General features: G+C 37.3%; 1 protein-coding gene across 7 annotated transcripts in view; it reads left to right on the plus strand.

Annotated features, from left to right (window-relative positions):
- Positions 1-19,185, plus strand: part of TENM2 (teneurin transmembrane protein 2) — a 1,374,704-nt gene that overhangs the window by 599,574 nt on the left and 755,945 nt on the right. The window contains exon 1 of one of the 7 annotated variants that reach the window (XM_019506509.1): positions 5,483-5,777. The exons of the other annotated variants lie outside the window; for them this stretch is intronic. Coding sequence (XP_019362054.1) covers positions 5,732-5,777 — 46 coding nt within the window. The 5' untranslated portion in view covers positions 5,483-5,731. Of the gene's footprint in view, positions 1-5,482; positions 5,778-19,185 lie in introns of those variants that run through there. 7 annotated transcript variants of the gene reach the window in all.

A 19,185-nucleotide genomic window follows, 5' to 3' on the forward strand; every position in this document is an offset into this window, starting at 1 on the left:
TATGGTGGAGATCTAGATAAAAGGATGCTTTACTACTGATATGTCAGGCAGGGCCAGCCATAGGGAAAATGGTGCCCTGGGTGAACTTGTATTTGGTGACAGCCCCCCTCCCCATGTCAGCAGTGCTGCTGCAAGCTGAATCAGAGGCAAAGGCAGGCAGGAGCATGGGGCACAGTTTGCAAGGAGGTGGAGTAGCGTGGTGTACCAGGTGGGTAGGCACTGCTGCTGTGCCAGAAGCAAGGTAGATTGACTAGAGCAGATGCCACTCTGCCTGCATGTGCCCAGCCCAACTCCTCCTGAGCTGTGGTTGGAGGTGGGGGGAGGGCTGGGCTGGGCTGGGCACCACTCCTGCCTGGGGTGGGGAGAGAACACTGCTGTGAGCACGGACTGCTCACATGTGTGTTCATGTGTGTTTGGTGCACCCCTGACCATGTCTTCCTGAGGGGTCAATTAGTGTTGCCCACCCCTAAGACCAGCTATGATATCAGGACTCTTCAATGGAATTGTAACTAGCTGTGCACAGTCCAGATCCATAAAGATTTGATATTAGCCACAGTCTCCCAACAACAGGGTCCCTTCCATACCCAAGGGTAGGAGATCACAGTAGTACTCCACAGCTGCCAGGATCCAGAGTCCTGAAGCTCCAGGGCACTTCTGGGACCCAGCATCCACAACTGCCAGACTCTGCTGGGGCCAAGCCTCCGCTCAGCTGTGGGACTTCTGGCCCCATCTATGCCATTTGCAGCTGGGACTGAGAGTCCTGCAGCTGAGAGACTCTCAGATCTGGCTCCAACTGTGGTACAGCCAGGATCAAGAGTCCCATCAGCCAGGGTCTACCAGCTGCAGGCTTCCAGTTCACAGGGACTGTCTACATGTGCAAATTAAAGCCGGATAGAAACCAGTTATAAAGTTACTATACATTTTCAAGCAATAACTTCATAGCTGGTTGGACCTTTTTAAGGCACCCAAATTAATTTACACTTGTAGCCAGTCTAAATTTATTGTGCAATTAACTGGGTAATTGTGCAATATATATCACTTTTAGAGTGGGGCCTGTTGTACATGTTTTTGATATTCCAAAACCTCCAGAATCAAAGTTCACTGAATCTAGTTGGACTTTTTTGATCCACTCTGCCATCTTTGAATCAGGTCCCAGATGAGTCAAAGATATCTAGATACAGAACTGTGCTACTACTTCTGCTTGTTAAAAAACCCATACAGACCAGCTACAGCTCCACACATGCCCCTTTCCTTCCTCTGCCCTGGCTTTAAAACACAAGCCATGAGAAATATGAGTAGGCAATATGCATAATGAAGCAGTGCCCCTGCTGTCAATTTGTGTCTGAGAAGATTACAGCTATGGCTACTGAATATTCTAGGTTTGGAAGCAGGTGGGAATTAAGAGTGAAGTGCCTCAGTGGTGCCTCATAGTGCTACTTTTACTTTTGTTGTTTGTCTGTTTTTATAGCATGTACCTATGCAGAGTCTGAGGCTTGAATTTGGCTCGGATATGAATGCATGACTGCATGTAGCTTTGTTAACATTTATCACCTCTAGTTTGCATACTGTCACGTTTTATTGATGTTCCACTTAAATCATGATACAATGTTGTGATACCTCATATGCTGAGCAATACTGGGAGTGCATTTTCTAAAGCAGATCATTTGACATCACTGAAACAGTGAAGCTGTGATAACTGGAAGAAGATGTGGGTGAATGTCAGTGAAGTTAATGCTAGTAAATCTTCCTTTACTCTTGGGAAATTAAATGTTTTGTGAGTCTAAAATCTTCCATGGTTCAAGTAAGTTTGAGGTTTCAAATCACAGCATCAGCATTTTCTTTTTGGCTGTTGAAATCCTAGAATAGAAGCAAATAAGGAAAAGGCTTGGATTTGCAAAGCAAGTACAGAAGGAGGAAACAGGAGGTCTTCCTCTTTAATGTTAAACTTGACTTATAATTGGTTTGTGTTAGGTAATGCTGAGAGAAAGCTTTGATTAGTTGTTTTCCCTAGAGCTATGAAAACTTACACAAGAGTTGGGTCACAAATCAGTTATTTATATCTCCATGCAAAATGCCATTTCAAGTAAACTTTGCTGTGTAATAGTTATTCTAATGTACTGTAGAATGGCTTCTGCATGCTTCTGTACTAATCCTTGGGAAGGTTTAACTAGAATCATATTTAAGAGAAGCAAAAGAAAATTTTGCATTTATGTCTGTATAGTTGTAGACCTGTCAAATGTCTTCAGCTAATTTGTACTTCGCTAAAAGAATTATGTATTTGGAAGATTAAATAACCAATAGTTGGCCATTTAAGCCATTTTTGTAGTAATAGCTTCAAGCTGCATGGTCACTTGAATAGCCCCTGATTTAACGAGGTTTTTAAGCATTCTTAGTATCAGGCGCATAAATTCACAGATAAACACACAGAGGAAGCTCTTCTGACAAGGACAAAAGATCAAGTTTTTAAAGGTACACTTTAACATCAATGGCAGTTAGGAACCTAAATCTGGCACACTTTTACTTTCTTTTATGTTATCTCTACGCAACATAATTTCTTTCTATGATCCTCCTGTTTTCCTCCTCCTTTCCTTTTCTCATTTCTTTCCTGTCTTTTATATCATAATTCCTGTTTGTCATCATCTTTGAGCATCCTCAGCTTCTTGACCCCTGTTATGGCTGTTTTCTAGAGCAAGTATCAAACTTGCTTGCCCCCAGGCCAGAACTGGACAGCAGTTTACCTCTATGAAATCTGAGGTATGGAGCCCAATTTGGGGTGTGTCAGTGCAGGGCATGACTGGGCAACATTGGGAGTTAATATAGCTGTCACTCACCACTTGTGACCAACATGTGTCCCCAGTAGTGCTCTGTACCCCAGATATCAGTGGTGGGCCCCACCCTTGAATTCCTGACCCCTCTAGAAGCACTGTTGGTCAGATGACAGGCCACACATTTGACACCCTTTCTGTAAAGCAGTGGTGTTCAACCTTTTTTTCATTTGAAGACTCCAAAAAAACATTCAAATGGAGGTGCCAGACCCCTTTGGAAATTTTGAATGGAGGTGTGGATCCCACTGAATTGTGAGTATTCATATACTTTTGATTGATCGTAGTAATTTTTCGCGGACCCTGTAGACATAGTCTGCAGACCCCCATGGGTCTGTGTACCACAGGTTGAAACCACTGTTCTAGAGGATATATCCTCAGTCTGTCTTCCTTGCATCAACACAGACCTATTCAGCTAGTCCTACAGTCTCTCACCCTTACCTACATGCATGCAGTCTGCACACTGAAACTAAAGAACTTCCCTCAGTGTCTTCCACCACTTAAAACTTGCTGTGGAAGTTGAGGCTGACATTGGAAAAAGAACCTCTATGGGATAGAAAAAATAAACCAATAAAATACCGGGAAGGCTGAAGAGGACACTACTCTTGGGTATGTTCCTATAGAAGCGGAACAGTGGGAAATTATTCTTGCAGAACATCAGCATTACTCTCTTGTCTGAAGGCCTACAGACAGGGAGCTAAAGTGATAGAACTGCCTATGTGCAGCCCATGTGGTTATTTTGTTGGCCATAGTGAAGTTCATTTGGTACTTGCTTCAATTTTCAGTCTGCCTTCACTGTTTCTATATTTAGATTGTTGGTATTGCTAATTTACAGTGTTTTAAAAAAATATTAGGTAGGCTTAGAGATCATGAGCTTGTTTTATTTTGTTTTTATTTTTAACAATAATCTTCTGGTTTTAGAGCCACAGGAGTTGATGTTTTCAAGATTCCTCCACAAGCATCAGGACTAGAGTTTTTAGTTTTGTGTTGTTATTTAAACTTAAGCTGAGGTATTCATGTAGTAAGAGACTAAGGCTTTAAGCAAAACACTAAATATTGTAAAATGGATTATGATGAAATTATATTTGGGAATACTGAATACTTATGTGGCCCTTGTCACCGTAGCATTTGAGCTTCTCACAAACGTTAATAAAATGATAGTCACAGCCATATCAGTACAGCCACCACAGCGCTCTAGTCAGAAAGAATTTTACAGTTTGGAAAAACTGAAGCGTGCAGAGAATAAGGGTCTGATTCCTGAAAGTGTTTAGACACCTTAAGATGCAGATAAGCACCTAATGGGATTTTCAAAAGTGACAAGTTTGCCTGATCCACTTAGGTGGTTTCAGAGGTCCCATTAAATGTCTGTCTGCCCCATACCATGCTTAAAAACCAGGTCACAAGTGACTTGTCTAAGTCTTTATCAAATTAAAATTGGACCCAGAGCTCCCACGTCCAAGTTTGTTGACCCCATTCTTTCTGCCTTTCAGCAGAGGCAAGACGCTAGACCCTTGAGTGAGAGATGTTGTAGCAAGGACACGACTTATTTCCCTGCAGGTTTGTCGACTTTCCCACTGCCTGGCCATCCTCCCAGTGCAACAACATTCTGTCTCTAAACTAGTGTTAGCTTGGCATTCAGGGAACGTGCCTGCTGGCCAATTGAGTAACTACCCATCAGCCCCAGTCAGTCTTGCCCTTAACTTGAAAGCAACATAAAGGGAGATGATCAAATAAGTGGGTGTCATATGATAGAAGTGGGGATAAAAAACTGATCTTACATGACTGTGAATCCTACTTACATACGAGTATAGCAACAGTGTTTCAAAATTTAATTTGAAATTCTAAATTTCATTCTAAATCCAAGTTCTTAATTAGATTTTCCAGCTCTAAATCTGATCCCATCCCATGTCTGATTGACTTCTTTGACACTATTAGTCCTAGATCATGTTTCCTACTTTCTCTTCCCCCTGTAACTTAATGTGAGGTAATAGCGTGAGCAGAGGCAAACGTCTGTAATATCTGCTCTTTAAAACACAAATTCAGCAGTACTAATGTTTTTTGTTACTATGCACACTCAGTTATCAACAGTAAGCATTTGTTCAGTCTTTTGTTTACCAGTGGCAGTTGTTAGGAGTTGTAAGTAGAGTTCCATCTGCCAGTTAAACTATATTGTAAATTGCAATAGAAATTAGCAACTCACATTTTTCTATCCAGATGATTATGTAAAGTAAATTGCACATAAATGTATCCCTAGAAGAATAAAAAAAGAAAAAAAGCACAGGTATACTGCACACATGTATGCCAATCAGGCAAAAACAGGCACACATTGCGATTATCTCAGCTTTTGAACGTGGAAGAGACAAGAATGTGTTGCTAAATGAGAGAGGCAGTATGTCATGCTCACTGAGATAAAAACAGAAGCTGCCAGACACTTTGGCTTTATTCTAAGAATCTTTGCTTGAAAACTCCCCTATTTTTTGTCTTCATGCTTATTCTCCTTCACGTTCTTCCTCACATTCTCTCTCTCTTTCTCATTGCTGTCTCGATGCCTCTCTTATTGTTCTCTCTCTCTTTTCCTGTCTTTGATGCACATACGTTGTCACATTTCATTGACTCTCCCCTCTTCTCTGTTCTTACACTCACGCCTAGTGGTGCTTTAGCCAGAGCTTGCAGCCTCTCAGGCGAGTTTTAGTCATGTGTGAAGCTCAGTTTGATCGAGCGCTCCTTTTCTGCCTTTTCGCTCTTGCAAAAGATTAAAAGGTGGCGTCACATTGCTCCCCTGCTCCTTCCCGCAGGAGGGACTTAAAAGGGACAACAAAAACTAATCACTATCGATAAGCATTTTCTTGCAAAAAAGGGACTTAGCTGTGCAATTTGAGGCTGGTGGTGAGGATTGGGAAGGCTAGAGGATGCTTCATACTGCTAACAAGGGAAGGAAGCCTTCAACTGAGGCAGGTAAGAAGTGTCTGAATACGAGTGTTTTATAGAGTGGCTTAGTTAAATTGGTCGATTTTCATTTTTTGTAACTGAGGAAAGCATTTTCAGCAAAGGGCAGAAAGGATATTGTATTGTATCAGCTTCCATTTGTTTACAATACAAAGTACATGGAATAATTGTGATGAATTAGAATATGCTGTAAATTCAATTGCAAATGCTTATGGAAAGAAGCTGAATTTACACTGAATGATTTTCCTTCTATTTTATTTTAATGCATAGGAGAATACAAATTGAAGATTTTGTGAAAGCTGGACTTTGCATAAGGTTAAATTCAGTGCTTGAAGAAACCTCAGGGTGCTCTTCACTGTATAATTCAAGCTCTTAGTCTTGCAATCTTGCAGGTGCCTGTCATTCTATAATTTGTTTGTAATAACTGAACTCACAATTAATTGTAATTATTTACCATTTGGGGTTTAGAGTAAAACCTAGTATGGAGTTTAGGTCTAGGTGAGTGTGATTTGTTTGCCTGGCATTCATCAGATGAATAGCTATACCCTTTTAGACATACTGTAAAACCTATTTCATGTTTATGTTTTGTAAATTGAAATTAAGTACCATACTGGATGAAATATGTGACTAAAACTCATAAACTGCATCCATGTTTAGTAAAGCAATCGCCAAATTAGAATAATGGATTTATGTCAGTTGTCAAATGGAGTTAACTCTGAAAGTGCTGTCTACAAGTGCACCTGGATTACAATAAAGGGCTTTCTGTTTAACAGCTATTGAGAGGGGCTAATTATCAGGCAAACATCTGAACTTTGGTCTAGAGACTTAAAAATAAAATGTTATAGCTTATTGTGTTTTAGGTTTTCAGAAACTTGGCTTATTTTATGTAAACATATGTGGGGTGAAAAGGGAGTATATGGCTAAAAATAATGTAATAAAAATATGTTACTTAAATGTTTCCTTCATTTACAAAAAAAAAAAAATGTTTATCTGTGGGATCCTTGTTCCAGTGCTCATTGATTTCTACCCCTCCCCAAGAACCTCCTCTGTTCTCTGGTATTTTATAATTATTTTCAACCTGAGCAAGCGAAGACTTAAATAGGAAGGAAAGGATTCTAGAAACAGCAAGGGTATTCTGTGTTTGTCCATTGCAATGTAAAGAGTGAATGAATACCTTAGGATAGGCAGACCTTTATTGGGGATTAAAATAAAAAACAAAACAAAAATACAATGATGAGAATCCATGTAACATCTGTACATAAATGTCTGTTTGTAAGAGTACGCTAGAAAACTAATCTGCCTCTTGAAGGGGAGGTACGGAAAGGTAACTTCAATGGGCTTGTACACAGTAAATATTATTTAAAGCATTGTTGACCTACAAATAGACTCACTTATACAGTTAGTTGACCAAATTCTTTATAATCATGCAACTTTGCAGTAATGATTCATTCCTCCACTCAGATACAGGGGTTCACATCGCTTCATATCCTATAAAAATCAGCGACAACTCTTTGTGCGTACATTCACAGTAGCTGATTTTACAAGATAGGCAGTGACAAGCCACCACATATCTGAGCAGGATCAAGCCCCCAGGGAGGACTAGTCTCCCGTTGATGGACCAAAATTGTGTGCCTTACTTCCCTTACCTTCAGTGAGAGTCATTCATATGTATTCCCCAACATCTGAAGGAATGGACAGAACTACCAAGAACATAGGTAAAAACCCCACTAAATTAGGCAAAAACAAAACAAACAAAAAACCCAGAACTTTTAAAAAATAGATTTATAGAGGGCATCTCTGCTTTCCAAGTTCTGTTTAACTTATTGTAGTTTCAAACTTTGCAATGAGTGAGACCATAGCGGCATTTTATTTTTCTTCCAAAATTTTAAGTTTTTTCATCTGAAGCTATGTTGAACCTTCAAACCTGGATAACCATATGTCACATCAAACTCAGCTATGCTTATTATTGCTGAATTGAAAGGGAGGGGGTCGTTTTTTTATATCACAAAATTAAAAAAATCTATTTCTTGGTCTTTTAAAACAGTGGATTTCATGCTGTCTTAATGATGTTAATAAAATAAAAGCTAAGCCTTCATAATAGGTGAACTTTCCATATTATTTAGTCATTTATAACATGCTTGTTACTAAAAGGCAGATCTGGGAGGTCAAAGGCGATCTAACTTTGGCAGCTTGAGACCAGAATGCAGCAATAGAGGCTCTGTTTAAGACTGAATTACAGGTCATTTATCTCACATTTTGGCAGTTGCTAACTCTGCCCTACTAAATGTTAACTGTGTGATTAATATAAATATCAGCATTTTACTGATGTTCCAGTAGATGTTGCTGGAGAGCAAAGTAAAGATCATTTTTCTAGGGGAAAAAAGGCAGTGGGAATATAAAAGCAAAGACAAAAATCTTAAACAATACTAATACTGTTTATGCTATTGGTTGACTGATTAATAATATGAGGCAATTATATTTTACACCATTTTATAGGAAGTTCTTAAGATGAAGACGTATTACAATTATTACACTTGTCAGATGCATTATAGGTCTGTTAGCTATTTAAAATATTAAAATAATTTATTGCATGTTACTGTTCAGGACATCATATTGCAGACTATTAAAACACAAGTTTTCTCAGAGGAATGCCTGGGAGAGAATTTCCTTAGTTTTTTTAATTATTCGCACTATAAAAATATTCATGGATGCCAGTGTGTAATGAAATTAAAAGCATACCATCTCAGAACGAGTACAGTGTCAGTTCACTGAAGCTGCTTTCTTATTGAATGTTAAATGCTTAAAGAAATCAACATGTAGAACAGTTGAAAAGATTGCAGGTTTGCCAGGTCTATCATTTTATGAGTTGGATTATACCATGGTATTGCCCTCAGAAAGAAAGGCTATGTTGTTAAAAAGATAAATTAAGGGCAACATTTCCATAGCAAAAGGCATAATGTAATGAGTAAAATAAGTAGAAGTGACAGCAAATAGTACATCTGAGCATTGAAACCTGTGGTGTCCTATGCTCAAAATACCATGTTAATAATCGTTCTGATAAAATGACAAAACAGTCCCACAGGAGCAGAGGATTGTAGTATACAGGCACTAACTGATGCAATTTCAGGCAACCACTGACCTCTATCTGTGGGAATATTTATTTTTGGAAATGATCATCAACTAACAGGTTTCAAATTTGAAACAGTAATAAATGCAGTTTTCCCAAAATATCTGGTAGACGTCAGAAACCTTACTTCTGGGATCAAAACAGAGGGTTGACATACACATGTACTCTAGTGTGTATCTACCAGTACCTTAGCCAAAAAGAAAGTACAAAAGATTAGTTGCAGTCTTGAAATAAGATTCCCTTTGTATAAATATTATCAACATGTTGTATTTTTTTTTCTGTAGGATGGTTTGATCTAATGCCTTGTCATTTTGTGCACTGGTATTTTATATTTCTCTTTGTGAGCAAAAATTGAATATTTAGAAAAGAGATATGTAGCAAATCTTTATATCTTGGACTTATCACCTTATGTGAACTGTGGGTAAAAACTGCCTATTGCAATGGTTTAGTTCTGGTGAATGCAGTTATTTTCAGATATGCAGGATAAATCATTTCTTTGGTTTAAGATATTTTAATGTGATGATTTTCTTAAATGCATATTTTTACCATACCCCTTGTTTTTATTAAAATCTGAGTCTTTCATGTATTGTCTATAGTGTGCTTTCACACAGGTCATTAATTCATGTTTAATGTTTCAGACATTACATAAATGAAATCCTCATCCTCTGTCTCATGCTTGTAGTTTTAGAGTTGTCAGCATGCTGTTGGTCATATTTTCACGTAAGCTTTTATACATGTCAAATTTAGATTCCTTGTTCTTTACCAACACCGCTTGCACTCAGTAGAGGAATTGTACATCTAAAGTGGGCAGGTACAGAACTTTAGACGCATTTTAAAATGTGTGACATAACACTTGTGAATAAGATGAGGGGTGGTCTATTCAGTGATAGTCTTCTTAATTTTGTTTTACTTTCAAATGTATCAGTTCCCTGAAATTACATGTAATTTAGTTTATACAGCCAAACAATATCAACATTTTAAAGTGAATTCCTTGTTGGGGAATTCTGCTTTAAAGCTGACAACACAATATAGCCCCTGGGAATAAACTTTCTTATTCTTTATATTTCTGTGATTTTAAACTCATGAAGAAACATATATTTGAGCTGTTTCTACTTTACATGGATAAACTAGTAGACTGTACTAAAGAACATTTTAGAATTACTCAAATATGTTCTACTCGCAAAAATAACCTTACTCTCTTAGTGGAATTCTGTATTAAGTACACTGTGCATGTCTTAAACCAGTTCTAAATAGCAAATAATATTGTATACAGCTAATGAGACTAGCGCTCTACTCACCTTCCTTCGCTGATATCTGTTTTGTATGCTTGTGGCTGTACAACATGTATGTACACACCTGAACAAAATTCTGAATGTGAATGATACGTAAACTATAGTAGAGTTTGAACATCTGACATACATGTAGGTTACACCCATGTTGCTTGAGAAGAGAATAAAAATGCAGACTTTTTTTTTCTCTTATGCTCCTTAATTTAATTCTTTCCATTTACTCGCCCAAGGCTGTCACCTACTTGCCATTGTAATACTTTCAAAGACTGGGTGCTTCCCCTGACAGTGGCTCTTAACACTATCACTTATTATACAGGACTGTTTTTAATAGAGGAAAAATAGGAATTCTTTAAGTACTGAGAATTCAATGCGTATGGTTGTGTGTCCATTTTTTCAATGGGTTTTGATTGTGCGTATTTGCAAAGGGTTTCGATTGTTGCAAACTGAAAAGCACATAGGAGTGCTACTATATGCAGTGAATATGTTGTTTGGCAAGCTTGGCACCTCTTAACTCATGCCATCAACTTAGTTAAAATGGCACTAGTAACTAGCACTTGGCTTAAATATATAGTACACATTTTAAAAAGTAAAAAATAAAAACAATATTTTGCATGTGAAGACCTTTTTTGGAGTTATTTGTAAAAGAAAGAGTGTACATTCAGAGCTTGATCATGCTTATCTGGATCTAAATTCTGAGAAACTCCAAGGAATTACTATAAATCCCATTCTGGTTGTGTTGTGTAAAATATATTACACTTAACATTGGCTGTGCATTTTTCCCCCTACGTTAAGATAAAGTTTTCATATTCAGCTCGTATTGTACTTAATAAAGCTCTTATTCTTCCTGCAGATCACAGCAGCTACCAGATCATGTAAAATTTACATCATCTTTTACAATATGCCATATGATGTAAAATTCTGTAACAACCCAATGCAGAATTACATATTAGAAATCAGATGCTACAGTAGGTTATTGTTTGCCAAACCTGCACCTAAAAATATCATCACACCTATCTGAGACTGTGGGATAACATGATGTGAAATAATCATTTGAAAGGCATTTTTTCTTTTTTTCCAATACAACAGTAACAGTATTTGAGAGGAAAAAATGCAGATATTTTTTCCGTGCATTGCAGTGGGATTTCAAGAATTTGACATAGCATATTGAATGCTGCATATTCGCATTGAAAAATATACACCTACCAGAATGAAATTTAATTATTTTTTTACATATTTGTCATATAATTTTGGTCAGTATTATCAGGTTTTTATTAATGTTCTCCCATTCAGTGTTAGCACTAGCATAGAGAAGGAGAAAAGGGAGTAATCCGTATATCGTTCTTTCATTCCCTTTTATTGTTGGACTAATGTCCATTTTTAACAAGTTTTATTTGATAAAATTCAGGTCTTTACCTCAACCCTGTCCGTCTTGTTAAAATGTCAAACCTGGAATGGGCTTGTGTATAAATTCCATCTGGGCAGCTCAGTGGAGGCAAGCAAGCTGCCACAAGATATTACCATTTCTAAAAACCCATGTTACGGGTATTGTATTTTTCTTTTTAAAAAACATTTTCCAGCATTTGGAAATGTTCTGGCAGAATGTGGAAAATTATAACTTTCCTTTCCCTGTGTTTTGAGAAATGTGAAAAATCATGAAGTTAATCTCTACAGTGCCACGCTGCCCTGCCTTCTGTCTAATATTTAGACAGAATAAATAAATCAATCCCCACACATGAAAATGAAAAGTTAAAAAAGGGGCCTACATTTGGAGGTGGGGGTTAAAAAAGAAAGAAAAAGGAAAAAAAGGTGCAAATATAAATGGCAAGATAATGTTTGTGCACGGTAAATGCACACAAAAAAATATTAAGTCCTTTGTGTCAGTGAATAGAAAAACACATGCCGGCTGGGCATGTGTACCATTGTCAATTTATAGCATGTAATCATATTTAGAGGTCTAGCTTTTATACCCATATGCATGTATAAATCATACATGTCGTATGCAGCTACTGGTATATATACACACATATATGTATACATCTACACATATAGTCTCTAGAGGTCAGTAGAATGTAAGGAATGGCCAGATGTTCAGTTCTCTAATACAAGATCTGGAGACGCAGTGTATCAGTTGTCACTGGCTAGAAAAGATTAATATGGTATTAATGGAATTTAGAATTGAAATAATTAACCAGAGTTAACAAAGAGCTGAATGAAAGAGAATCATATCCATCTTGTTACTGAAATATGTTTAATCTGTTTGTTTTAAGCAAATTCCTGATCAATGTCCATTTATGTTGTAAGACCTTGATAGAAACCCAAGCTGTAATTGTATTGTATTGTATTGTTTTGTATTGTATTATATGATATATTATACTGTCTCCCTACCTTTTTCCTGGTTTGAGTTTTAGAATTACTAAAATAAAAATCAAGCCCTTTTAGACAACATATCTAGCAAGTACTAAACAAAACAGGAATTCAATGCAGACAGTATAATTTCTTTTTATATTTATCCATTCCTAAGAAATTAATTGTTTTAACCTCATTCACCTATTGTTCAAATGAAATTATCTAAATGACACAAAACTATGATGCTTGAAGGTAGATGGAGCTGTCATTCCTATTTTCTTTCTCTCTGAAAAAAAGAATTGTTTTGACAGTCTTTATCTCCAGTTTCAAAAGCTTTTTTACCTGATACAATTCTTGATTTCTTTTCAATCTATTAGTTTAAGTTTCCTTTAAGAGGCTTAGCAGTGCAGTGGGTTAACACAGGGGGCTTTCATCTCTGAAGGAGTTGGTTCAAATTCTAATTTGTGTCACAAGTGGAAACAAGTTTTGGTGTCCCTAGTGGTTGTTTCTGTATCCCTTACAATGTCACACAGTTCAACACAATTGTAATTTCCTCCTGAAGAAAGGTTGAAGAGAGGAATGGGTTAGAGGATGTTGAAGTTGAAACTTGAGTTATGTTGATATGGAGTCATGAGATTTTGCATTTAAATTCAAATGGGGGCAAAGCTGCAGTTTTGAAGCTGTTCTGCTTTGGATAAAGAATCTTCTATTGCATGAGAATTTGCTTTTTTCAGATTGAGATTATGCTTAGCTGTAAAAAGTATACAAAAATGTGGCAAAAGAAGTAAATATTTTAAGGAATTGTACACACATACACACAATGTAACTTGCATTACAGTCCCATCTTGCCCAAAGGGACACCACATCACACGTTGTTGTCTCACTAGGGAGATGTTTTCCTTTTAAACAGGCCAGTCTATTACAAAAACATGAAAAAGTTCAAGGCAGCTATTGGGGGGGGGGAATTACCTTTATGGGACTTGTTGAGAGTCTATTGCTATAGAAACCATGCAACACCATGTCCTTGGTACACAGGTGCATTCATCCAGTGCCACACGCTGGGTATTTCTGACTCATAGACCACTTGGTACTCAGCAGTTGAGCTGTTAATTTCCATTGCATACTGCTATATTCTGCCAGACAAATAGTTTTTTGTTGTTTTGTTTGTTTTTGCATAAGAACCTCCTTTTGCTAAATATCTTCACTAATACTTTTCTTTTAATATTATAAAAGAACAAGCACAACATTATTATCTGTTACAGTACTGAAATTTTGCCAGCATAACTATAAATGTAATTTATAGGTATAGTTATATTGCTGTAATATTTTGGATATTTTGGAATAAGAGTATTTTTTGAAACAAGAGAGTCTGTTCCTAGTATAGTCTATATAGCTATCAAAGGACCATAAGCTGAATTTCTTAAAAACTGATATATAATAAGGACAGGTATGTGGAGAGTTATAACTGTAGTGGTACAGCTACACAACCATGGTCATGCTAGTACATTCCCTGTGTAGACAAGCCCTTAAAAAAAGTTCTGAACATTTTTGGACTCACAGGACCCCTTGTTACACTCAAGACATATCTCCTTAGACTTGATACCTTTCGCGAAAAATGCCAGTTTGTAGTTTTCACTCTTTTTTTTTTTTTTTTTTACTATGGAAAAATAATATAACAATGCTTCTGTTGCAGATAATTCAGAAAAACTGTAATAGGTCAGAATGTTTTTGACACTATAGATTATTTTTTTCAAATCTTTGGATTTATCTTGATAATCATGTGTAGGTGTTTGCCCATCTAACAGTGCTTATGTTACATATCACAGCACTCTTAAGAGTATCTCATGGCACCCTGGTTGATAATTACTGCATTAGAAGTAATTAAATACCATTCTTTCTTCCCTCCCTCTACCCCCTTTAAGAAAGTTTGAAGTTCTTCAGGTGACACTTGAGATCATTTTCCTTTCTATGTATATTTTGGTGCAAGATGTTGACACAATATAGAATATCCTTGACTTTAGTGTAGATGTCCATTTCCATTTTACTAGTTTTTTAGTTTTGGGGGGTTTTTTTTCAATGCTCAAAAGCTGTACCTTGAAAAAGTATGTAAATTTGATCTTGAAATTTTAAGAGGTTAATAATCACAGTAGTTTGCTAAGCACATTTGTCACTGCCAATCTAGTTAATTGTTAAATAAACCCTTCTGCTTTTCTTCTTCCCCAAGTCTTTTAAAAATACCTTTTAAAGAATGTAATGTTTTGTGCAAGTGTCTCTTAGTGCAGATTGCAGGATGTGGGGGTAACAGCCTCCTGGGGTCTTATCTAATGAATCTAAATCATTTTGCAAATAGTGCTCAGTCCCCCAAGATCCCAAATGTTCTTCTGAGATCCACCATCAACTCTCAGTGACTTAAATAAGATTTAAGTGCAATTTACACCTGATGTGATTAAGCTGGTATTGTCTCTATTGTGTAAAAAAAAATCACAATGGAGATAGACACAAAGAATACTTCCTGTATTTAAGAAGTGCATTCCTATACTGTTTTTATGTTCTATGTCGTAAGTCATTATAGACCAAATTTGCCACTGATAATTATATGAAGGACTTCTCAAAATGTTCTCCACATACATTTCATGGTACAATCTAGACAATATTGACTATGCATGCTATATATGTGAAAGCCAGTAAGATTTGTACATGCACATCATTCCACAGAAAAAGATGAAGGCACCGGCATAGTCCCATCTCCTCCTTCAGTTTGGATCTTAGCAACCTGTGTCCTGGAGAAGCACTGAGACAAACAGGATAATGGTTGTAAAGGGTACTCTGTGGCATATGTTGCCCTTTTAATAGAGTGAACCTACATACAAGTTTTCATTATGAATCACAGCTTCCATCGGTATTAGTAATTGCCCACTCTCTCTTTCAGAGGCTTGGATTTGGTCAGGAAACTGGAAGGGTTCTTAAAGGAAGCCAGCGTGGGTGTGTAAGATAATGTTAGGGGCAATGTCTCAGTCCTATACCAGAAATCCTGACCAGACTGTCCCCCCATTCTGCCTCATCCCAAGAAAAGAAATCAGTGGAGTATTAACACTTTGGAGCACTGTTTATTAGGAAAAAGGGGCAGGAGAATGTTGTAGGGGACACACTCTCCCTCTCTATATGGTTTACATATTAAAAAAATGGGCTCAAATGAAGAATTCAATATTATGTTCCAAGATACAAAGGCACAACTCCATTGTGAGTAATCAATAGGAGATATATGCATGGTACATATGAGGCCAGAATTAGTGTCTGATCTTGTGATCAGATTAGCTCTGTTGGAGACCCGTTGAAGATAATTTTAGTAAAACTGAATTACTTAGATAATTGCAAATGTTTTGATAAACTTGCTACATAGATATATGTAAATCTAGAAATAACTAATGTTTTCCACCAGCTAAGATGACAGGGATAGTTTTAATGTATAGTTCTTAATAAGAAAAGTAATACTTTTAGAAAATAGAATTGTATCCATACTGCAGTAACTGTGGGTTTTTTATATTCAAAGCAGTCAGAAACATGGTAATAATCAGTATCATTGCAAACTAGTAATTTTTTAATTAATTACACATACTGTCCCCTCCCCAAAATCAAAGCAGGAGAGAAAAGTATTAAAATAACCTGTTGACTCTATTTCAGATGCATTTTGCATTGCTGACTGTAGTTATGGATTTGTTAGTGTTAAATTGGTAATTGTTGGGCTTTAAAGAGGGATGCAGAATCTTCTGCAAGAGCTTATTAAACTGTAAAATATGGATTGCCTTTACCCTAATGGCCTCTGAATCCTATTACCATCCCATTAGAGAGTGTGGGATTTTAGTAATTCTGTTGTTGTTTCCAGTGGGCAGTGAATATAATGGGGAAGGTCAGGGGTTAATGCAATTCATCTCTTTTAATACTTGTAACACTGAGTCCTTTATCACTCAGTGTGGTTTCATTAGGTTTCTTTTATAAAATGCCAAGAATTTCTTTAACCACCTCAAAAAAAAGTAAAAACTTGAGATTTCCTTAGTTATCTACATTTTGTAAACAGAATAGAAATGAGTGAGTTGATATGTAAACATGTTGCAAAGTAGGCTGCAGTCTACAAGGATTTTCAATTACTGTCATTATATCAAGAGTGGTATTGAAACACCTCTTCAGTCAAGATCATTATATTATTATTTATTTAGATTGCAGCGGCACCCATAATGTACTAATCAGCTTCCAAATACATAGGAAAGCAACATTGCTTCCCCAAATAACTTAGTCTGAAAAACTAATAACAAACAGATTCAGGAAAAGGTGACAGTGAAACTTGTGCACATGGATACATTTTACTTTGTTTTTTCTTTATAAATTATCTTCAACTATCCTCCTGCCTACCTCACCTTAGCAGACTGATTCCTTGTATGCATCACAGCAGACAAAATATGCAGAAGAACAATTTCATTGAGGGTACATTGGTTTGAGGAGACCATGTCAGTTGGGCGATGGTACCAACATACAGAGTTAAACATAAGCATAGAAAGCTGTGCATAATACTTGCATGTGTTTTGTGGAGATTCTTTGGTGTCAGATTTCCAAATGGCAAAGGGGATTGTTTCTGCAAGTGAGAACAGAATCAAAGCTAGAAAAAAATTCAAGAAAATGTTAGAGCACTTTAAAAAGTGGGCTTAAAAGGGATTCAACTTTTAGTACACACATATGCTATATGTATCAGGTAAAAAACTGCCATCATTATTTCCAGCTAATTTTATTCATGAAATATGTTTTTTTCTAACTTTTTTATTTTAAACTCAGGGATTAGCAGTCTTCAAATTAGTTTCCCACAGAGGATCCCTGAATGGTGTAATAGTTGTTCTTTTTGGGGAGTTAGAGCATTTCAAGGACAAGAAAATCCATTCATCTTTTTTTTTCTCAAATGTGGTAATGGGCTGATACGTTTGGATTTGATATACCACAGAGTTGGCCATAATTATAATTGCTCCCTTTGGTGTGATTATTTGGAATCTCATGTCCAAGCTGTGAAAAAGCTGAAGAGAAAGAAGTGGCAAGGGAAACAGTGAATGATCAGTGCTGGCTTTTCAAAAGTGCAATCACAGGTACTCATAGGACCTGTTTATGCATTCCTACATAAATTATACTGTTCAAGCACAAAATGTATAAAGGCAAAACAAAGTAATTCTCATCTTAATGTTTGAGATTCAGAGTATTCTACAACCATTAATTAATCCTTGTCAAGTAGGGATTCTCTCTTAAATGTATACCTGTGTGGCCACCACCTGGCAGGAATATGCATGCATGCTTGCCAAACAGGTGACAGCCCACCCCTAAGATCTGTGGCATCTCTTTTCCATTTGCTGCTAGATTCAGGAGCTAACTTCTCCCCTCTATTCAATGTTGTCTTAAGCAGAAGGGAGCAGGCACAAGGAAGCTTTGCTTTTCCCATCTGCTTCTAATTCAGTTTTTCAGTAGATGGGAGAAAGGAAGTCCAAGGGCTTTCTTACCCATTAGTGTTACCTGTCTGGCAAGAGAGAAGTTCTAGAGCTCCCTCTTCCTCTATTTCTCATCAAAGTTGTTCACATGGGGAGCATGAGAATGTGTGGGATAGGAAGAGTGGTATGTGGGAGGCAGGGAAAGAGTAGTAGAGAGTGAGAGGTGGAGAGGAACTGAATGAATAAGAAGGTAGACAGAGGCCTTGTGCAGACATTCAGTTTCTCTTGGAAGAGTTGCTGCATTCCTAGGAAAAATCACAAGTATACACATGTTCAGGCTTTTTCTCCTAGAGTAAAAATGACTGCTCCAACAGAGAACCAACCTGAGAACAAGCAAGGTTAAATCACTTACAGGACAGTTTTTCCTGGAAGAGTGAATCTGCTGATACCACAGGCTAACCATGGGCAATCTGGGTGAGCCAACCAGGGCTTCTCTCTGCACTGCTGCCATCTGCTGCCAGGCAGATGAAGAGAGCCCGCAGAGCACAGTGAGATGTGTGCATGTGCCCCCTCCTCCCAGCTGCACAATGTCAGCACTACAAGCTCTCCACTCTTCAGGGCCTCGGTATTCTAAGGTCTGAACATGTGTCTCTGGGTAAGTTTTTTCTACCATGAGAACAGACCTGAGAGAATATTCCCAGATTGTTTGAAAGTGTATATGCAGCCAGTGTCAATGGAGAGGGCAAGAGGAGGGGGAACAATCAAGCTAAGAGATGGGCAGTATGAGGGATGAGATAGGTTGAACAGGGAAATAAAGGTCATAGGTTGTAGAATTTGCTTTTTGGAGCAATTGCATGTTTTGTCTATACACAGAGTACCACTTCCCGTGAGGCAGGCAAGTTGATTGTCCAGGGTTACAAAAAGGGTAAATAAATATAAAGAGGTTTACAGAAAAGGTAAATAAACTAGACTAGAAACCATACAGTGTGGAGGCAGGAATAAGTCTCCAGAATTCCTGGTGAACTACTCTTCTGCTTAGACTACTCTGCACTGTGCTCCATTAGTACCTATTCATGTATGTTGTCATAGCATCCACATGTCCCAGTCAGTTCAGGACCTGGTTTTGTTAAGTGCTGTACAAACACCTGGAAGATACGGATCCTGTACTGAATTGTAAGCCTGTCTATTGAATTTTG

The sequence above is a fragment of the Gavialis gangeticus genome, unplaced genomic scaffold, assembly GCF_001723915.1.
Source record: "Gavialis gangeticus isolate Ggan-Ray unplaced genomic scaffold, GavGan_comp1, whole genome shotgun sequence".
In the NCBI taxonomy this organism is placed as follows: domain Eukaryota; kingdom Metazoa; phylum Chordata; order Crocodylia; family Gavialidae; genus Gavialis; species Gavialis gangeticus.